This window comes from Salvelinus sp. IW2-2015, linkage group LG15 (assembly GCF_002910315.2).
Source record: "Salvelinus sp. IW2-2015 linkage group LG15, ASM291031v2, whole genome shotgun sequence".
Taxonomy (NCBI): domain Eukaryota; kingdom Metazoa; phylum Chordata; class Actinopteri; order Salmoniformes; family Salmonidae; genus Salvelinus; species Salvelinus sp. IW2-2015.
In genome coordinates, this window is record NC_036855.1 from 13670812 (window position 1) to 13693926 (window position 23115).

Sequence of the window (23115 nt, forward strand, 5' to 3'; positions counted from 1 at the left end):
CACCTCTCTCTGGGCATAGGAGCTGGTGGCTTGGCACCCTGTCAAAGAATTCATGGTGAACCGGAGAAGTTTCATTCACATTTGGCTGGAAACTGTTTTGTCTAAGACATTCAGAACACGTTTGAACTCTTTGGGTAGTGTTGGGAGCAGGTGACGTGCAGCTAATGCACGCCATTATGTCGTCCTGAAAGGGAAATGTACGAGTCTTGCCGTTTTATGATTTGTAGGGCTTTAAGTGGATTAGTGCCGCTTCATTTATTTGCCAGTCATGGTGTGCATCAATGGTGATACAAAATTACTCAAATACAGGTAGTTATTTTCCAGTCACATGAGGTGTCTTTGCTCAAGGATGCAGAATCAGATCAAATGAAGCATCAACATTTTATTTTCAAATATTTCTTACAAAAAATATTTACATACGTGATACACAGTTAAATACAAACCTTCCCATTACAATAAGCATTATATAAAGTATAGTTCATCATGGTTAAAGAGAGTGAGGCTACAAAGTAAGGAAATAAAGTGAAAGTTGGTCACTCACTTTACTGGAATAAATACCTGCCGCCTCAAAAACATTCTAAACATTCTAAAGCGTTGCAGTTGGTTTACAGCCTAGTGTCTGGACCGGATTCCGCTACACTCAAAAGTCTGATGCACCAGATGACATGTTTGGCACCTAGGGGATATATTAAAGCGAGTAAAATGTGCTTTCACAATCTTGTAATTTTCATAACCAAATTTAACTGCATATTTCCATTCTCAGAGAGAGGAGCAGACATTAGGTCCTTCTGAGAAATGTTTGAAAGACAATTTATTCATCTTGGAGAGATAAAATGTCTGCCGGTTTGTGCTACTCACAAATTTTCCAGTCAGTTTTACTGGCTTGCCTCAGGAACCCCCTCCCTGTCAGTCTCCCCGTGTTTTGAAGTAGAGGGCTGATCGCCTGTTTTCTGTACAGGGGGAAGAGACAGCCATACTCTTCAGGTCCTTGAGGGCACAGTACAGGGCTTGACCTTTGCAGATGATGTCTGTTTTCCCTGTAACCCTTAATTGTATGACATCTTTCTCTATTTGCTCTCTCTCTGGACATCACCAAGACCAATTTACTTATAAAAGTTTATCTGTCTTGTGGGGTCACTTCCAGCCATTCTGTTCTTTGAGCATGCTGAGATCCCGTCCTTTGTGAACAGTTTTAGTGCTGCTGAAGTCCAGTCCTTTCTTAACAGGTGTACTAGGTGCGTTGTACAGAGAGAGAGTTGGTGAGCTGCAGGCCCGTGTCCAAGGCCGTTCAGTGGGAATGGTCCAAATGGTTAGAGACGGGGTCTTCTTGTCCTTCTCCTTCATAGAAGCAGGAAAGGGTGGCTGATAGTAAATGACAGAGTGAGAAAAGTTAGAGCATTGTTTCCCAAACTCGGTCCTGGTGACCCCTAGGGGTGAACATTTTGTTTTTGCCCTAGCACTGCACAGCTGATTCGAATAATCAAAGCTTAATGATGTGTTATTTGAATCTGCTGTGTAGTGCTAGAGCAAAAACCGAAACGTGCACCTCTTGGGGTCCCTGGGACCAAGTTTGTGAAACACTGAGAGAAGTCAATAAGAGACAAGTAATATTTTTCAGTGCTGAGTTTAGAAACAAAGGTGTCTATTGGAGTTTACAGCACATTATATCTGACTAGCAATTTAGCAAGTATGTTTGTTCAACTGTAGACATGGCAGCTCCGGTACAAGCACCATTGAAGTCACTGTGAATTATTATCTAAGTCAGGGCTCTCCAACCCTGTTCCTGGAGAGCTACACTCCTGTAGGTTTTCACTCAAACCCCAGTTGTACTAGATTAGATGTGTGTGTATTAGGGAGTTGTTGTGGAATTGTTAGATTAGATGTTAGATATTGCTGCACTGTTGAAACTAGAAACACAAGCATTTCGCTACACTCACAATAACATCTGCTAACCATGTGTATGTGACTAATAAAATGTAATCTTATTTAGATCAGGGTTGGAGTGAAAACCAACTGGACTGTAGCTCTCCAGGAGGTTGGAGAGAACTGATCTAAGTGCAGTATATGCACAATTCAACTACTCATTGAACAAGCTGAAATTAACTTGTTCTGTGCTTCCTGCAATATGTTTCCAGCACTGAAACCATGTGCATTGTTGAGGTAAAAAGGGTGTAGCAGCTGAGCTTGGCAGGGTTGTCTGTCCCTGCATAGCGGTTCATCTTGGGTAGCAGCAACACGAAGGACACAGCCATAGACAGGTGGTAGAAACTGTGGACATAGGCATATTCCCACTCGTGTAAAACTAATTTAAAATAAAAAATAAAAAACGTTTTGATGTCAATGTGTTCAAACTTGTGCAAGCCGAACACATCTCAACTAGGTTTGACATTTACTATTGCCTTCATTGTGAATGGAAAGGGGAGGGAGATTGCGTTGTGATGATACCTGAAAGTAGAAGCGGAGCATCAGAGCCGGAGCACCGAAGCAGCATCCTGGTCCCACCAGTTTGGTGTATACACGTCTCTGGTAGAGGTCCTTTATCGCTTTCATTTTCTGTAACTGATATATGATACAGTACACAGGATCAGTTTAGAATAACAGGTTCAGTTGAAGAGATAATCAATGCAATGGTGTGTGTGTGTGTGTGTGTGTGTGTGTGTGTGTGTGTGTGTGTGTGTGTGTGTGTGTGAGAGTGAGAATGAGAGACAGACACAGCACATTCTTCCAAACAATTGTTCAGTGATACTGCATGCAGAGCTCACTTGCCCTCTGAACATAGTTTTATGCCACTTAACAACGCACCCTGAGGATGGGCCATTACAGTGTCACGATACAATGCTGTTTACATTCACCTGTCAGTGTGACCGAGATAGAGATGGCTGTTCCGTACACGATGAAATCCTCCAGGACACTTAATAATACATATGATGGAGAGGCCTGGCCTGTCACATGCATGGTAAATCTAGGTATGTCATGGTAAATCTAGGTGTGTCATGGTAAATCTAGGTAGGTTATGGTAAATCATGGTAGGTCATGGTAAATCTAGGTGCATCATGGTAAATCTAGGTAGGTCATGGTAAATCTAGGTAGGTCATGGTAAATCTAGGCGTCTGGGTAAATCTAGGTGTGTCATGGTAAATCTAGGTGCGTCATGGTAAATCTAGGTGCGTCATGGTAAATCTAGGTAGGTCATGGTACATCTAGGTAGGGGTCATGGTAAATACGGTAGGTCATGGTACATCTAGCTTATGTATGGTCATTCTAGGTAGGTCATGGTAAATCTAGGTAGGTCATGGTAATATCTAGGTAGGTCATGGTAAATCTAGGTAGGTCATGGTAAATCTAGGTAGGTCATGGTAAATCTAGGTAGTCATGGTAAATCATTAAGTAAGGTCATGGTAAATCTAGGTAGGTCATGGTAAATCTAGGTAGGTCATGGTAAATCTAGGTAGGTCATGGTAAATCTAGGATTAAACAGATCCCATACATTTTAAGTACCATTGTATTACACGGTAACTTAATTTCTGTCCATTTCAATTCTGACAGGACACAGTGCCATCAACAAATACTGTCTCTGGTAGGTTAGCAGTGATAGAAACGCAACATAAAGGTAGACCCACACTTCAAGTTGTAAACATATGTGCCCCTAATAAATGACACATATGACTGTACAATGCATTTTCCTCAGTATTAAAATGATAATCATAACTTTTTCTTAGTATGTATTGTATGGCTCAATGTTTTTCCAGAGGCAGTTGTGAAGTAGTGAATATAAATAGTGCATGGATCTAACTGAGTTAATAGAGAGAATGGTAGAGAGGGTGAGTCCTTTAATTACGGCAGGGTGCTAAATCAGGGTCACAGAGTGTTTCTTGGTAGTCTTACACAAATCTACTTTCAAACAAAAGTATACACCTCACACACATGGTTATGGGCTTAAAAAAATAAGACACCTGTACCATGTCAGATATAGAGTTTAAACGTATTCAATTTTGAGTTTACATCTGAATATTACACTTTAAATATATCACAGAACACTGAAATATAACCAAAACGTTTGACATAGAAACACCAGATTTTGGGCTGTTTTTCAAAATAATGTTTATTAATTATGAAATTATGACAAATATTAAACACACTCCCCCCATGAGGCCACTCGAGGGCAAGTTGGTCATTTGATTGCAGGAAAAGGGTACACCCTTAGAACTAGCTGGTGGTGGTCCTCATCTCTCCTCAACGGTTGCACTTGCCCTGTGGGGCTGATGAGAGAACACAAAGGGCTGCTGTGTAGTTGGGAACACACCCTCATGCCTCAGATTCCAGGAGGGGAGGTAACATTAGCACTCGGCACACGACCAGAACGCCACTCAGGCTTAGCTTGGGGACCCCAGTGGGCGTTCAGTGCCACTGGTCTCTGGTCTCTGTTCTCCCCATACCAGCCCATTGTACAGCCTTTCAAATTTGTAATGGCCCCTGGAAAGGGGCTGACCCCAGAATTCTGAGGTTAAAGGTCATGGATTGAGCCTGTTGAGAGTGCAATGTGAGAGGAGGGGGAAAGCAAACAAAATGAAAGTGTATCATGCTTACTTTCACCTCAACAGGCCCATACCCCTGCTCTGTCCCTGTCTAAACATAGTCATGGACAGTAGTGTGGGAATGTGGCTGCCAGGGACTTCCTGTAAGCATCTGAGAAACCACTGGGCTTCCTTTTGATTAGCTCATAAATAGTTCTGCCTTCTGCCCTCCAGTTCTTTTACAAATAATAAAGAAAATGTTTAGTCAACTCTGTGAACGCATAATACAAAAAAAAAAGTTTTAAAGCTGTGGGAATATATCCAAAGTATATTTGGAAAGTGACTTGGAGATACATTGAGTACACAAAACATTGAGTTGAACCCCCTTTTGCCCTCAGAACAGCCTCAATATGTTGGGGCATGGACTCTACAAGGTGTCGAAAGCGTTCCACAGGGATGATGGCCCATGTTGACTCCAATGCTTTCCACAGTTTTGTCAAGTTGGCTGGATGTCCTTTGGGTGGTGGACCATTCTTGATACACACAGGAAACTGCTGAGTGTGAAAAACCCAGCAGCGTTGCAGTTCTTGATACACTCAAACCGGTGGGCCTGGCACCTACTACAATACCCCGTTCAAAGGCACTTAAATATTTTGTCTTGACCATTCAACCTCTGAAAGGCACACACACAATCCATGTCTCAATTGTCTCAAGGCTTAAAAATCCTTCTTTAACCTGTCTCCTCCCCTTCATCTACACGGATTGAAGTGGATTTAACAGGTTACATCAATAAGGTATCATAGCTTTGACCTGGATTCACCTGGTCAGTCTATCTCATGGAAATAGCAGGTGTTCCTAATGTTTTGTACACTCAGTGTACATACTGTATGAGTATAGAATAGTTATCTGTTAAACTCCCATGTAGAGAATATATCCAGGGCACATGCATACTTTGTGTGTGTGTGTGTGTTGGTATGTAGGTATGTAGTTATATTTTGTGTGTGTCTATGTGCTTGATGATGTGTAGGTCTGCCAATCTGTCTGGCTGTCTGTCTGTGAGCATGAATGTGTCTGTTTAAGAGCAGTACCAGCTTGAATAAACTTGGGCTGTGAGCCAAGAGGACATCAGAGAATGTTATGACAGCTCCTCTCCTCTCCTGCTGAAGAGGAGCTGTCACTGTGCTTCTGAGCTCAGAGGAAGTAGGTGAGAATTTAAAAAGATAAAACTATAACCATTGAAATGGACTAAAATGAATTTATGAAGTACCTCAATAGCTTACATAATTTTAAGAGAAGTGAGGCAGTTTAAAATAAACTGTTAAACACACCTTAGAAATAAATAGAGCTTAACAATTCAGATAAAATGTGTTATAATTCAGATTTCAGACATATAAATGATGACTGAAATGAATGTAAATAAAACCCCAAAAATGCCAGTATTGTTTATATCTCAGTTTGGGAATACACCTTTTTATTCTAGATTCTCTCTCTCACTGAAAGAGCGTCATTGACTGAAACAGTATATATTTATTTTCCAACATCTGTGGAGGGGAAAAAAAACTCTATAATGTTTCCTCTTGTCTGTGTGTACTAACCATACTGTCTCCAGACCGTGGGGGGGGGGGGGGGGGGGAGGGAGAGAGAGAGAGGAGAGGAGAGAGAGAGAGAGAGAGAGAGAGAGAGAGAGAGAGAGATTTTATAAAACCTTTATTTTATACTCAAGTGTTAACATAAATAATGACACACTGCCTTTTCAGAAATGAAATAACAAATGTAATTCCTAAACAAAAAAATAAATACATAACATATACATTCAACTTATTTCATCAGCAAAAAATAATTTCCCCTCCTCTACATAACAAAGCGCTCCTTCGTATGCCCACTTCTCCTCAAACACTATGAGATCTTTTACAGCTGAGAAGAACTCAAAATCTACTTTTATTCTTGCTTTCACTAATCCTTTAAAAACACATCTTACATCCTGCCCATATCCCGTTTCTATCTTATGTTTCCTACTCAGAAAAATGTTCAACTCGGTCAAATGCCTTTTCCTGATCAATTGAAATTAGACCAGCATCCAACCCAATAGCCYTAGAGACGTCCAAAAAATCACGAATCAGAGAAATGTTATCCCCTATCTGCCTGCCAGGAACACAGTAGGACTGGTCCGTATGTATGATTTGCCCCATCACCTCCCTCAGYCTGTTGGACAAAGCCTTTGACAATATCTTATAATCAGTGCACAATAAAGCCACCGGCCTCCAGTTCTTCACCTCCCTAGGGTCACCCTTTTTGGGCAATAGGGTGAGGACAGCCCTTCTGCAGCTTATTGGTAGTAACCCTCCGGTTAAACTATCATTAACTACTGCTAGCCAATCCTCTCCCAACATAACCCAAAAAGACTTAAAAAAGTCAACGGGAAGCCCATCAATGCCTAGTGCCCTTCCATTTTCCATGCCTTTTAATGCAGTGTATAAATCCTGCAAAGACAATGGTTGCTCAAGCTCAACCTGAGCTTCTGCAGCCACCTTTGGGAGCCCATCAAAGAACTGCTGTGTCACTGTTTTATCCTCTTTGTACTCACACTTGTAGAGYTCAGCATAGAACTCTACTGCCCTCTTTCTAATTTCACTAGGGCTAGTGAGCTCTTGTCCAACAGCTGATTTGAGACAATGAATCATTTTTCTTTGTCCATTCTTTTTCTCTAAACCAAAGAAAAATTTGGATGAGGCATCCATTTCAGATATTCCCTGAAACTTACTTCTCACCAATGCCCCCTGTGCTCTGATACCCAGCAGGTCTGYCAATGCAGCTTTTCTCCTCTTGAGGGCCTGAGTATGGCCTCGATCTCCTGTGGTCTCAACCAACGTCATGAGTTCCACTATTTCAAACTCTAGGGCTTTCATTGATCTGGTGATATCCTTGGTGACATTCCTCGTGTATTGATTACAGAATTGTTGAATCTGAATTTTCCCTATATCCCACCACTGTTGAAGGGATACAAAACTGGTCTTTTGAGACCTCCACCTCTCCCAGAAAAAACTGAAACATTTCCTGAAGTGAGCATCACTCAATAAAGTTATATTAAAATGCCAGTATGCGCTTTTGGGTTTTACATCGTTAATGAACACCACCTCTGTTATTCAACAATGATCAGAAAATCCCACTGGGGTTATCACACTTGATTTACAGACCTGAGATTGATGCTCAAAAGAATAAAACCTATCTAACCTGGCCATAGAGATGATGTTCTCTCTCACATGCGCCCAGGTGTACTGCCTTGTTCCTCCATGTTGACTCCGCCAAATATCACACAGTTCATGTGTTACAATGAGGCGTTTTAAAAAAGTCCTTGAGGCTATATGAGGTTCTTGGTGATTTCTATCTAAATCGCTGACCGTGCAGTTAAAATCCCCAGCAATAAATAAATAATCTTCTTTGTTACATTTCTCAATGGTATTTGATAATGTCTCTAAAAAACATACCCTCTCAACTGTCACCACTGGGGCATATACATTTATCAGACACATAGCGATGTTTTCATACCTTGCTCTAACTTTTAATAACCTCCCCTCAACTACCTCTTCAACCTCATAAGACAAAGGCAAAAACCCTTTTGAGAACAAGATAGCCACACCCCCACTTTTTGAGTTTTTATGACTACACACCACTGTCCCCCCCCACTCCTTTTGCCACATAACTTCATTTTCCAAATTACTATGCGTTTCTTGTAGAAAATGTATGTCACTTCCCTTTCCCCTAATTAACTTAGACACCATAGCTCTTTTTTTACCATCTCTTGCCCCATTTACGTTTAAAGAAGAAATCTTAAAACTGCTCATGGATGAAAAAATTATACAGAGGAAGATACAGCCACCACATCTCTTTACAGAGTTAAAACTGCAACTGAACTCTTTCATTTTCTTTAGAATTTACATCACTTATCACTCTCGTGACCACTTTCTTGAGTCTAGCAATTTCAGGGCTTTTTAAACCTCCCCCTGTAATTTTTGACATCAGAAACTTTGCTGATTCAATAAACAATTCACTTTCAGGGAAAAAATCAGTTACATTGTAATCCTGCATATATTTCTTCCCTTTTGTCAACTTCAGAAATTGACGTATCTTCTCAATCCCATACCTCCCTTCCACCCCATTTATCTCGCTATATTGTTGTGACGCGTCAGATGACTCACTCTCGCTATCCTCCCCAGAAGAAAACTCCACCATCTCTACAACTTGTTCATCTTCAACTGATTTATCAATCTCTACCTTTCTCTTAGAATTAGACCCTTCACCACCCCTTAAATTCTTCCTTTTACTCCTCGGTATTTTGAAAACATCTGCTTCCTTTTCCGTTATTTCAATCTCCTCTTGACCTCCAATTTCATTTTCCAGCACCACCTCAGCGACGGCAGTCGCAATCTCACCGACTGTTTCCCCTCCCTCTTTGTTCTGATCTACCACAATTGCCCCCGTATCCACAATGCCTTCCTCTCCTACTTTTCCAACCACATCTGCCCACCTTCTCCCTTCCCCTGCACCCTTAGCATGTTCATCCCTTCGCRGTGGTGCGTTAGTTGCACCAGCACTAGAGTTACTACCTGGCTCAGCGCGCTCATTCTCGTGACAACTACGCACCAAATGCCCCTCTTTTCCACAGCCAAAGCATTTMATTGATTCAGTAGAAGCGTAGAATACATAATCAAATCCATCAATCTTAAAACTGAACGCTAAATTCAGTTCATCTCCGTCCTTTTTTWAAATCATATGCACTTGTCTCCTATGAGACACGACATGTTTCAACAACGGAGATTTGCATCCAAAAAGAACCTTCTTTATTGTAGATACGATTTGACCATGGCGAGATAACTCYCGCTCCAACACTTCATCTCTAWCAAATGGTGGCACGTYAGAAAGTATCACTTTTTTCGCCGGATTCATAAGCGGAAATACCGGCGTCTGTGTCTCCCGCAACACAACACCCCTCTCAACTATTTTATTCACCTTTTCAATGGAATCTAAGAATATCACTACAGCGCTATTCATCCTTGAGGCTGATTTGATGCTATCATACCCAATGATAGCACCCACAGCCAAGCTACATTCTTCCACTGAACACCCGGCCGCAGCAGGAATCTTTACTCTATGCCTCCGACTAAGTTTTTCAAACTCCTCACTCCCGCGAGTGGCCATTGCAACCAGCCCCACCCGCTGGTCGTGCCCTCGCGAAAAACCAACCTCAACGATCCCACCACCCTTATACGTGCTTAGTGATAATTAAACAAGATACCCTTAAAATAACTAAACTAATCAATATATATATATATACATACCAAAACCCAATAGAGTGAAAAGAAATTACATTCGCTCTCACAATCACTCCTGCTTGACGACTCACTCCCAGCATGCACTCCGACGAGAGAGAGAGAGAGAGAGAGAGAGGAGAGAGAGAGAGAGAGGAGAGAGAGAGAGAGAGAGAGAGGAGAGAATTAGAATTAGAATTAGTGAGGTCAGGCACTGATGTTGGGTAATTAGGCCTGGCTCGCAGTCGGCTTTCCATTTCATCCCAAAGGTGTTCGATGCAGGCCAGAGCCCTGACCGATCTCAACAAACCATTTCTGTATGAACGTTGCTTTGTGCATGGGCATTGTCATGCTGAAACAGGAAAGGGTGGCAGACGTTGTGGGCAGGCATGGGTGGTCCTCCAGTCTCAGTCTCTCATCTCTCTCTCGCTGCTTGAGATATTCTGAGAGCCAATCTATCTCATTTCGCCTTTTGTTTCTCTCTCTCTCTTCTCTCTCTCTCTCTCTCTCTCTCTCTCTCTCTCTCTCTCTCTCTCTCTCTCTCTCTCTCTCTCTCTCTCTCTCTCTCTCTTCTCTCTCTCTCTCTCTCTCTTCTCTCTCTCTCTCTCTCTCTCTCTCTCTCTCTCTCTCTCTCTCTCTCTCTCTCTCTCTCTCTCTCTCTCGTGCTGCTCAAGACATTCTAGGATACTCAACCTCTAATACTTTCTCCATCGTCTTTCTCTTTTTCGTTCACTCTCTTCGTATCTGTAACTTTGATATGCATAATGCTTTCTAATTTAAATGTTTGTTTATGTATAGGGCCTTAGATATTCTGGATCCACCTCAGTGATAGGTAGGGTCCTGCTCTGAAACTCATCATGAGCTACTTCCTGGTGTGTTCTCTCCACATGGAAACAAGCACACAGGGCAAGATATCAGCACCTGAAGAGGAAATGGGAGAAAGGATGTTCAGGGGACTGAGAAGATGAGGGGAAGGGGTGATGGGAGAGGAGGTTGGGGGTTTAGGGGAGGGGGTAGGGGCTAGGGGGGTTTCCCACTGTTGGAAACAGCAACATCCTCCTCTGTCTGACCTGCGAGTGGAGTGGAGCGAAGTGGAGTAGAGGGCGAGAGCAGAGAGAGAGTTGAGCTGCCAGGCTTGCGCTGGCCTGTAAATAGGACAGAGTCCCCACCACATACAGCAGCATCAGAGGCAAGAGAGGCAGACCCCAGTGCTTGGCACCGTTCGGGAGCCTGCTGCTGGGCTCCTCCTGCTGCTGGGAGGAGAAGGGGGTGTAGGGGAGGAGAGGGGTAGAACAGCAGCATCAGAGGCAAGAGAGGCAGACCCCAGTGCTTGGCACCGTTCGGGAGCCTGCTGCTGGGCTCCTCCTGCTGCTGGGAGGAGAAGGGGGTGTAGGGGAGGAGAGGGGGTGAGGGAGGAAGGGAGGGAGGGGAAGAGGGATGCAAGGCACACACCTTACCTCTCTCCCTCTCTCTCCCTCTGCACACACATCTCCACAGCAGCACCACCACCACACCACCCACTCTGACCTGGCATCACACAACTCAGCGGCCCCTGGACTGCAGCTAGGTAAGTGGGTAAATATTTACACTCCTCCAGCCTGTCTGTGTGTAAAAGTGTGTGTGTGTGTGTATATAATGTGTGTGTGTGTGTGTTCATAAGTGATTCTGTGTGTGTGTGTGTCTACCGTGAAGTATGTTTTGTGATGTGGTATTCGAGCCAATGAGACTTGTCTCCTGTTCCTGGCCAAAACAAATGTGTGTGTGTGTTTGTGTCTGTGTGGTTGTGAATGTGTGTGTGGTTGTGAATGTGTGTGTGCTGATGGAGAGCTCTCTACTGCTGTGGGAGAGACTGATGAGGGGGAGGATCTTTTTCATGCTAATTCAAGTTCTGAAACTGCACAATGAAAAAGTGATTTGAACAATAAAATATATAATGTGTTATAGCATACTAAATGCATTCGTTTTGATGATGTCATAGGTATTCTGTTAAACGTGTGAAGATGATCAAATCTAGTTCTCATCAACTGCAGCAGAATTAGGATCTTGAGTAGAAATCTACACAAATTATTACTCAATGATTGTGGATCAATATTGTGAAAAGCACCAGTCTAAGATAGTCAGTGTACATTCTGTAATTATTATTTCTTAAACAATAGTGAAATTAAGTCAATTGCTTGGCGTTAAGAGTGGTGATTGTAGAGATTGCAGAATTCTGCACTTTCTTACATTTAAAAATGTTAGTCATTTAGCAGACGCTCTTGTCCAGAGCAACTTACAGTAAGTGCATTCATCTTAAGCTAGCTAGTGACACAAAGTTTACCTGATAAAGGAGAAATCCCCACCAGCTGCTCTGAGGATGGTAGGCTCAGCTGTTTGAAAGTGCCTCAGTGTGAAGGAGAAGGATTTAGTAGCTAGACATTTACTCACAAAGAACACATCAATTATGGTTATGGTCACTGAGGAAAAACAATGCACACAGAATGAGGCGTGGAACAAACTACTTGAAGGCACTCTGGCACAAAGATGGCGGAGTCCCCAACGTGGTGGTTATTAGAAACCATGTCTAAAGTGTCACTCATTCCGCAAAGACAGACCACATGCACTCTCTCTCCACTCCAAAACGTGAGTGACCTCTTCTTAACTTCTCTCAGCCTCTATGTGTCTGTCTGCCTGCGCTCTTCTCTCTGCACTTGGTGTAAGCAGAGCGAGGTTGAGGACTCGTGGAGAGCAGCGGACAATTGAGTTGGAGCAACATACCTTTTCCACTTCACATATGAACGTGAGAAGACTTGCTAAGAAAGGAGGTAGGAGGAAGGAGGAAGGAACCCCAGTCTGGTTAAACAGCTCCTCCAGAAAGGATGAGTCTGCCTGGGCCTTCCATCCAGACCAGACAGCCCTGGTCGGAGCAGCCCCAGCTCCCCACAGCCTCTCCAGGGACTGTCCGCTGTCTGTCTGCTGCCAATGAAGGAAAAACACCCCTCCTCCCCTGAGCAGTGGGCCCCAGGGGGACAGAGGGGAGGGGGATGCTGGGGGTGTGGCTATGGGGAGACACACAGGGCTGTGTTTACTCTTCTCTGTGGCCCTGGGACGCCTTGTGAGGAGGAAGGCCTGACTCGCGGGCGACAGACTGAGGGGTCTGTGAGAGACTGCGTTGTCTGTGTGGGGAGAGAGAGAGTGAGTGTGTGTTTGGCAGCTGGACGTACTCCAGCTGTGTCTGGGAGGATAATGAACTCCAGGTGTTCCAGTGGGTAGTTTAAGACACCTGTCACCAATATATAGTGCCAGAAAAAGCCAGACTGCAAACAGGGCTAGACGGTATGTTTGCTTATTTTAAGAAGCCTACCTATGTGGAGCTGTGGGGCTGATGAGGAGGAGAGACGGGACAGGGGGATGTGCAAGGGGGCCTTTCCTAGAATCGGAGCGTGACTGGATGTTTATGTCACTGGTGTGTGTGTGCTTGCATGAATGTATGTGAGTGTGTGTTTGAATGTGTGTGTTTGTGTTACCTTAGAGTAAGCACCTGGGCCAGACGGTGCATTCACACTCAGGTGGAGGAAACAAAGGCCTACCTGCGTGGAAGCCTAGGCCTTGAGTCAGGAAACGTACCTTAGTCAATCCAGTACTGAGACTTGTTTAACTTTTACATGCTGCTTTCATGGTCCAAGTCTCCAACACCTGTGCTCACTCAACAGCCTGCCTGTGTCACCACCTGCCTATCTCAAGGGTTTATCCAAGTATACAGTGATTGCCAGTGCACTAAAATGTTTCAAGACATTTACGTTGAAGCCTACATGGGTCTGGCATGAATATGTTTCCTCTGAAACACCTGTAAGTGCTCTAATTTGGTCTGTTTAACACATTTGCATGGATAGTCGACCCCTGATATATGTGATAGCTAAGGACTGTTATAAAAGCGTGTTTTATACCGCAGCATACGGATATCTGGAGTAAGTAAAAATGTTGTGTTTGAACTGGGACTGGTGAACTTCTGTGAACAGAGTTTGCTCTTATCTTATAGTGCATCAGTACATCACGGTGGCAAGCTTCCTGCTATCCAGGACCTATATACTACGAGGTGTCAAAGACTCCAGTCACCCAAGTCATAGACTGTTCTCTCTGCTACCACACGGCAAGCGGTACCGGAGCGCCATGTCTAGGTCCAAAAGGCTTCTTAGCAGCGTCTACCCCCAAGCCATAAAACCGCTGAACAATTAATCAAATGGCTACCCAGACTATTTACATTGACACACACCTTTGTTTTTACACTGCTGCTACTCGCTGTTTATTATTGATGCATAGTCACTTTACCCCTACCTACATTTACAAATTACACTGACTAACCTGTGCCCCCGCACATTGACTCTGTACCGGTACCCCCTGTATATAGTCTCATTATTGTTATTTTATTGTGTTACTTTTAAAATATATATTTTTTACTTGAGTTTATTTAGTAAATATTTTCTTAACTCTATTTTCTTAAAACTGCATTGTTGGTTAAGGGCTTGTAAGAAAGCATTTCACGGTAAGGTCTACACCCATTGTATTCGGCGCATGTGACAAATAACGATTTGATATGATTGTGCCCTTGTTAAGAGTCGACTGTATCAGATATACAAAGTGTTTATTGAGGATGTCTTTCGAAATCAAAGTGTTTTCCCGCTCTGTTTGTCAGTACCTGATGTAGGATCTTAATTTGAGCCAGTCTTATACAGCAGGAAAATAAGGAAATTATATGTGTTATTATTATGTGTCTTATAACTTTAGAAGCCTTTTTAAACCTCACATGCATGTTAAATGTTCTCCTGCAACAGGGTGATCAAATTAAGATCTTACATCTGTAGTTAACGTTTATGGGTGTGAGTCTTCAGCTCTTATTCTTCTGTCCCATCTGTATATTTTCTCTTGTCAGGATGTGGATCTGGTCGTGGGAACAATGTGGGGAGTCTAGCCTGGTGCTACTGCGGTTCCTCACCCTGGCTTTGTCTGTAGGGAACCTCTCAACCAGGGTACGCTCTCCACCTCTCTCTTACTTTGTCTATGCATATGATGGCCCATCGCTTATACACACACACCTTTCTTTCTCTGTTTTTCTCTATTTGCCAGTTGTTCACTCACGCACTCTTGCTCCGTCTTTCTGTCCCTCTCATCTTCTGACTGGTCCTTCTTACATTAGTTCTCTCACAAAAACCCACAGCTGTTTTCTCTCACTCCTTTTACAAGGAGAGCACAACAGTAGATATCATTTGTCTCCACTTCACTCAGATTGTCAGAGTGGCTAGACATGCTTATAATTAGTCACACTGTGTGTACAGGGCCCTGTTCTGCTGTTGTTCTCTAAGGGTGCTGTGTTGTGTCTAGGAGGAAGGGGCAGCCTCCAACAGTCTGGAGGATGAGCTGGAGTCCACCACATACTGGTGGGGGGAGTGGGCCAAGTGGACCGCCTGCACGCGCACCTGTGGAGGTGGGGTCATGTCCCAGGAGAGGCACTGTCTCAAACAGAGGTCAGTCCACTGAAAGAAATATCCTATACTGTTCTGTTCTATTGTTATTCTATTCAATTATATTCTAAGCTGTTATTTTCTATTCTATTATACTCCATAAAGTTATTCATTTAGCACATGTATTAAATGTATGTATTTTCTATCCAAAGAAAGAAAGCAGCCGCTGGTAGAGACAACATGACCTGCACTGGCACTAAGAAAAAATACCTCCTCTGTAACACCAAGGTTAGCATCCATCTAGTACTGCCATCCCTTTTCCTGTCGTTAGCAAAATGCATGTTGACACATTACCCCACAACCCGAAGTACATGATGCAGAGGTTAATACAGCTCTTTTTCTTATCAATTGAGATATAATTAGCTTAAAAGGGGTAATCTGCAGGTATTACATACATTTCTGGACTTATAAAATAGTGATATGTACCCACTGATTTTTGAAGAATATAACTTATTATCAGGGCACAAGGCGAGACCCAGATGCAGACACAGGAGGCAGATGGTTGGAGTCTTACAATGTTTATTAATCCAAAAAGGAAGAGCAAGAGAATGGTCATGTACAGGCAAATGGTCAAAGCCAGCTCAGAGTCCAATAGGTACCGAAGTGCAGGCAGATTCAAGGTCAGGGCAGGCAGGATGATCAGGCAGGCAGGAAAGTAGTCCAGAGTCAGGCAGTGGTCAAAACCGGGACGACTAGCAAGAGAGAATAGAAAAGGAGTATGGTGAAAACCACACTGGTTGACTTGACTAAACATACAAGACGAACTGGCGCAGAGAGACAGGAAACACAGGGATAAATATACTGGGGAAAATAAGCGACACCTGGAGGGGGTGGAGACAATCACAGGGACAGGTGAAACAGATCAGGGCGTGACCACTTAGAAATGCTTCAGGAGCTTAGTTCAACTGTCGTACCAATCAGAACCCCAAATATAACATTGTTTAACTCCAATGTTTGTAAACAAAGTAAATGTAAACAAACACTGACAGCCTATAGCCTCAACACATGATTAAAACTATAATCTATGAATATAGTCTATGAATTTGAGTGGTTACATTTTTACAGCCCCATCCCTCAGCTTTTTACTGAAACAGTGGAGGGGAACCCCTTTGTTATTGTTTCAACAGCGGATTGCCCTTTAAGGTTTAGTGCTGTGGCCATTAACACTGGTCCTGAAGAGCAACAGGGTGAACAGGCTTTTGTTCCAGAGTTGCCAGACCCTGTCGCACCCTTTTATTACATATTGTAAAACCATTATAAAATAAAAAACACATGGAACAGACAGAAAAGTGTGTGTATATTTTCTGTCTTGTGCAGGACTGCCTTTCCTCTGGGAGAAGCTTCAGGGAAGAGCAGTGCTGGTCGTTCAACTCACAGGTCTACAATGGCAGGAACTACCACTGGAAACCCCTGTATCCGGGTAAAACAACCATATTAAACCCACTCAGCTCTGTGTCATTCCCTCCTGTGTGGCCTGTCCTCGAGGCTCGTTATTACACTGTGAACGCTGACCTTTGTGTCCATCCATCCATCCACAGATGACTATGTCCATATCTCCAGTAACCCATGTGACCTGCACTGCACCACAGCCGACGGCCAGAGACAGCTGATGGTTCCTGCTCGAGACGGAACATCCTGCAAGTACAGCAACTACAGAGGGGTCTGTGTGGACGGCAGATGTGAGGTTAGGGAACGCTTGTTTCTTCATCTGCCGAGGAAATGGCTTTGCATATTCTGTGAGAATGGCCGAAAGGCTTATTTTCCTGGTCACATGATAAAAGTGTATCAATACTTCTTCAACTGGCTTTGCATGTGCTGAAATGATTCAAGAAGATAATGATCTTGTTTGTGTTAACATAATTTCTGCAGCCAATCGGGTGTGATGGAGTGCTCTTCTCGCCCAATACACTGGATACGTGTGGAGTGTGTCAGGGGGATGGCAGCAGCTGCAGCAGGATCAATGGAAACTTCCGCCGCGGGGCCACCAGTTTGGGTACGAGTGTGTACGAGTGTGACAAGCCCCCCAAATATGTCACTGAAAGATAACTACAGACAGTTCAGAGCTGAGTCTGACAACAAGGTCTATGTGATTCTTAAGCCGATTCCTCTGATGTCCAGGCTATTTAGTTGCAGGTAAAATGGAGTCATCATAATGTTTCCTGTTTCCTGTCTCCAAGGTTACTCCTTTATCACAACAATCCCTGAGGGCTCCTGGGACATCCAGATCATTGAGAGGAAGAAGTCAGCTGATGTTTTGGGTGGGTACTTCCTTTTTATCCTGCTCCCTATGCCATCTATACAAACATTTCTAATGTCTCCTGTTGGTACGGTGTGATGTCATTAGGATCCATATAATTTAATGACAAGAAGAAGGTGTAAAACATTTTATTCAAGATTTTCAGCAAATACAAAGGGTATTTTCTCCCCCGCAATGGGATAACGATTAATCTTGATAGTGGGAAGTTGGTAAAGGAAATACATTAATCAACTGAAATTAATCAGATCATCTATATACTTTAATTTCCTTCGTGATCTCTTGAATTGACTTTATAGTATTCATTTATGGTCATGTATGGGGAGTAGAAATTCCAGTTTACAGTGAATATCAAAGATATGACCTTTCCATAGAGTCAACCAACCGGTCCTCCTCCAATGGTCCTCCATCCCCTCCATGAGACTATGTTCTATCCTATCTCCCACACAGCTGTGACTGATCAGGCGGGGAACTTCTTTTTCAATGGAAACTACAAGGTGGACAGCCCCCAGAACTTCCATGCGGCGGCTACCGTCTTCAAGGACCCGGCGGCCCATGGATGTGTATGAGACGGGAATCGAGTACATCGTAGCCAAAGGGCCCCTCAACCAGGCCATCAATGTTCTGGTACTGTATCCTGCTGAGGTCTGCTCTGCTCCCTCCCCTCGCCGAGCAGCCAGGGCCTCTGGGTAATCTCTAATTTAGAAGTAGTGTACACGTATCCAGTAACTTGTAGGTGCAGGGTACAAAATCCCACGTAATTTCAACAAAAAAATAATATGTGATGACGTTTAATCAACGTGGAAAACTGATTGGATTTGCAAAAAGTCATCAACGTAAGGGAATTGCTTCCTTTATATGTGCAATTGACTGAGTTTGGTAGGAGAGAGCAGGAGGCAATGGGTGAGCTCTCTGGTGCTATTTTGTCTGCTCATAGGTGTGGAACCAGAATGGTCGTATCCCTTACATYACGTACGAGTACACCGTCCTGAGAGAGTCCCTGTCCCCCGTCCCTCAACCTCCCGTCTACACTGGCCCCGACAGCACCGCCCCAGGGGTTTCCGTGGAGATGGGCAGTATGGTGGCCCCCAACGGGAGCACGTATGACAAGGTGGCCCCTGAGACCCAGAGGAACCAGGTGCTGAAACAGGGGGCCAAGGCGGCAGGGGCCGAGGGCCAGAAAGGCCAGGAGACCAACGAGGTGTATGAGGAGACAGGAGCCATCGACTGTCACCAGGACAGCCCAACCCCACCACAATACACAGGTAACACCAGCATACTAGAAACCAAAAAACCAATACTATAACCATAACACAAATAATCCTAATTATACATTACCCCAATGCACAAGTGATTAACGCAGGTAACTGGGAGGGATGGAGGGTGGGAGAGAGGGATAGAGGGATAGAGGGAGGGAGAGAGAGTAGTTCTCGACGTGCAGACTGTGCAGTTCTCCCCCTGAACTACTGTATGTATCACCATATAAATCAGTTCACCACTCAGATATCAGATGAGATAAAATGTTGTTTAAAAAAAAAAAGAGAGTCCTCGCTGCTGGCCCTTTGGAGTCCTGCATTATTCACAGGAATATATACAAAGAGGAGCTGGGGGAGATGAAAAATTCAGAGAGCTCTGGCATTTTCTCCTTTTTTTAAATGGCTGCATCACAAACATGAGTGGTAATGAGTGCAGGCCGACCTGCCTGTACCAAGCTCTCAGACAGCCCTTCCACTTAGACTGTGGGTCAGCTATGCAGGGAGTTTGGCCATTGGGTGAGACCGAGGCCCTCTACTGCCTTAAGGAATATGTTGAAAGGCTTTGTGTGCTGTTTTGTTGTAGTGCACAAACTGCACATAAAACTCCTCTTTTATTAAAGAAGCACCAGGAGTTTTTCCTGACCACCTGACCAGGAAACACCTCTGGTGCGACTTAGTATAAGGCTTTCTCCCACTTTAATAATTTCTCTATCTTTCCACGCCCCTCTTGTTATCCCAACAGACGGCAACAGCAGTCACACAGGTAGTGTAGCAGTCCCTGCCCCGGCAGCCAGCAGGCCTTTAGAGGAGGGGCCAGACTCAGAGAACCTCATCTGGAGAGTCTTGCTGGGCGAGCAGATTGGTCCAGATGAGCTGCTCACTAACATCTCAACCAATCAGCTCCTGACGAAGGGAGAGGGAGTGTTCTCGTTGGAGGTGGACTATAGCAGTGTGGAGCAGGGAGGCCTGTTCCCCCTCAACAGCTCTCTGGGGGAGTTCAGTCTGGGCCCGCGGAGGAATGATACTGGAGACCTGCTGTTCCCCAACAGGACGCTGCTGACGGGGATGAGGAGCAACAATCGCACCAACAGAACCAGGTAGAGTAAGGAGGGATCCACACAATGTTGAGCAGAAGTAAAGAGGCAATGTTGGCCCAACGTCAGCTTGCTATCTGGTATAGGAACCCATCCAAACAATACCACTTCAGAAGCCCATCCACAACCCCTATGGTCTTCCTCTTCCACCTCTAATACTCTTCACTTAGTGATGCTGCTACTGAGCGGTTAGAGTGAACACTACAGACCCACTGGGCACACACTGGTTGAATCAACGTTGATCCATGTCAATTCAATGAAATTACGTTGAACCAACGTGGAATAGATGTTGAATTGACGTCTGTGCCCAGTGGGGAGTCCTTCTCTCTCTAAGTAAGGATTGAAGTGAAGAGCTGTGACGATACCAGTATCGCAATATGTTTTCCATGGAAAAAAGGAAAACACGAAGCAGACCTAACTCTTTGGTCCTTTAAAAGCCTGCTTTGTAAAATATAGCTTGGAAAATATTTACATGTGACTGTGGATGACAACATAATGATGTTTGTTTCCAACATTAAGGCTGTTTTCCTAAAGAAGTTAAATTCGCTTCGTGTTTTGTTTCCTTACCACGATACTGACGCGTATCGCGATATTGGTATCGTCCCGGCCTTACTGGAGTGAGTCATTTCAAGGCCCGGAGCAGAGGGGCATGTAAAAGGGCTGGATATTCTTGTCAGGAAAAGGGCCCATGCTGCTGGCTGGGCTGGCTGGGGGAATGGAATGTGCTCCAGGCTGGCTTCTGGCCCCATCCATCCCTTACTTCTTTTTTCTTTTTGAGACATCCAAAGAATCGCATGGAGAGGAGACAGCCAAAGAAGCACATGGAGAGGAGACAGCCAAAGAATCACATAGAGACGAGACAGCCAAAGAATCTCATGGAGAGGAGACAGCCAAAGAATCACATGGAGAGGAGACAGCCAAAGAATCACATGGAGAGGAGACAGCCAAAGAACACACACACACACACACACACACACACACACACACACACACACACACACACACACACACACACCCCCCCCCACACCTGTCCCACCATCCACTCCAAAGTATAGCTCCACCCACCTCAGTCCACTCGGCACCTCCCATTGGGGCCACAGGTTGGCTCTTACAGGCGCGGCGCTCCAGGGGCCTCTCCGCTCTGCCAGGGTGCAGAGGTCACTGTACACAGAGCTGTCCAGCCCGGGGGACAGCATCTTCCAGCAGCGCACCAGACGGAACTGGAAGCCCTCACCACAGGTACGAGAACACTCACTCCAGCTGCTCGCCTCCCACCTGAGGGGGAGGGATGCAATAGAGCAGAGTTCAGGACAATTAGATATCTTCTGAAGTAAATGAAATTGAATATAATAAAATGGTAATGGCCAAGAGGCAAACATTGTTCTCAAAAGAATTTTGCAATCAACTTCAAGAATCGTCCGACTGGTAAACAGTCCTTTAAGTACTTCTCAGGTGTTTTTTTCTGGTGCATACCTGGGCTGACACTCCCCCAATGCAGAAGTCATGAACAGGCTCAGGTCGGGTCATAGTGTCACAGTGCATGTCATTCACCTCAGCGCCGTCGTAGCGAACACACATGGCAAAGACTTTGACACTCCTGCAGCAGAAATTACAACTTACAATTTCATAACTAAAATACATACTGTGTGTGTGTGTGTGTGTGTGTGTGTACCTATAGAGCAGGTGGAGGAGCAGGGTTCCTGAGAAGACAGTTTCCAGCGGTACATGTCTGCAGGGCTCAGCTTCAAGTTCTTCTGCAGGAACCTCTGATTAGTCCTGTCAAACACAACATGACAATAAGGTTTCACAATGTTTCCCCATGTCAAACAAGACATGACCAGGCCTTCACAGTAAACCCACTGAACCCCAGCTCTCTCTCTCTCTCCACACACACACAACACACACAACACACAACACACACACAACACACACACACCACACACACACAACACACACACACACACACACACACACACACACACACACACACACACACACACACACACAACCACACCGGCTGATTCACCTCACCCTCCAAATCATAACAGCCAGCGACATTCTGTTTTCATTAATTCACATAAAAGTGACATGAACATTCTTGTCATATCACTGGCGGGTTTTTTTATAGCCAGAGCAGAGATGTTTATTTGAAAATACACAGGAACTTTGAATCATTCTTAACCGGCGTATCTCAGTGCAACTGTGACTAATTCCTGCACATTTATCCCTAGAGGTGACTACAGTCTGACAGTATGTTTCTTCCCAGTCATATTTTTCACTTTGCCGCAAATACCTTGAATTATTTGCTTTTAAGTGGCAGTATCCCATTTTTTCTCCTCCTCCTCCTCCTCCTTCCCTTCCTCCTTTTCCTCTCATCTGTCCCCCTCCTTCTCCTCCTCCTCCTCCTCTCCTCCAATCCGTTCTTCTCCCAGGGCAGGGGAAGACAGGGTGTGTCATGTGAATGTGTTTATGGGGCTCTGGCAGGAGAACTGGCAAAGCGGTGTTTGGACACAGTGCAGGGAAGCCAACATGAATTATAAATATGATGGGAATGCTACCCCAGCCAGCCCTGCGCTTTGGCTGTCTCCTCTCCATGTGATTCTTTGGCTGTCTCCTCTCCATGTGATTCTTTGGTGTCTCCTCTCCATGAGATTCTTTGGCTGTCTCCTCTCCATGTGATTCTTTGGCGGTCTCCTCTATGTGATTCTTTGGCTGTCTCCTCTCCATGTGATTCTTTGGCTGTCTCCTCTCCATGTGATTCTTTGGCTGTCTCCTCTCCATGTGATTCTTTGGCTGTCTCCTCTCCATGAGATTCTTTGGCTGTCTCCTCTCCATGTGATTCTTTGGGGTCTCCTCTATGTGATTATTTGGCTGTCTCCTCTCCATGTGATTCTTTGGCTGTCTCCTCTCCATGTGATTCTTTGGCTGTCTCCTCTCCATGAGATTCTTTGCTGTCTCCTCTCCTGTGTCTTTGCTGTCTCCTCTCCATGTGATTCTTTGGCTGTTCTCCTCTCCATGTGATTCTTTGGCTGTCTCCTCTCCATGAGATTTCTTTGGCTGTCTCGTCTCTATGTGATTCTTTGGCTGTCTCCTCTCCATGTGCTTCTTTGGCTGTCTCCTCTCCATGCGATTCTTTGGATGTCTCAAAAAGAAAAAAGAAGTAAGGGATGGATGGGGCCAGAAGCCAGCCTGG

General features: G+C 44.5%; 2 protein-coding genes across 2 annotated transcripts in view; both read left to right on the plus strand.

Annotated features, from left to right (window-relative positions):
- The first annotated feature begins 17203 nt into the window (after window positions 1-17203).
- LOC111973986 (ADAMTS-like protein 2) lies at window positions 17204-19929 on the plus strand. Its single transcript, XM_024001470.2, has 5 exons — window positions 17204-17311; window positions 17496-17576; window positions 18023-18199; window positions 18510-18837; window positions 19571-19929. Exons 3-5 carry the CDS (start codon window positions 18056-18058, stop codon window positions 19927-19929), a joined length of 831 nt encoding a protein of 276 aa, XP_023857238.2. The 5' UTR covers window positions 17204-17311; window positions 17496-17576; window positions 18023-18055.
- A 3090-nt stretch (window positions 19930-23019) lies between these two features.
- Window positions 23020-23115, plus strand: part of LOC111973987 (ADAMTS-like protein 2) — an 8858-nt gene continuing 8762 nt past the window's right edge. The window contains exon 1 of the mRNA XM_024001472.2: window positions 23020-23082. Within this exon, the coding sequence (XP_023857240.2) occupies window positions 23020-23082 (63 nt within the window). The remainder of the gene's footprint in view (window positions 23083-23115) is intronic.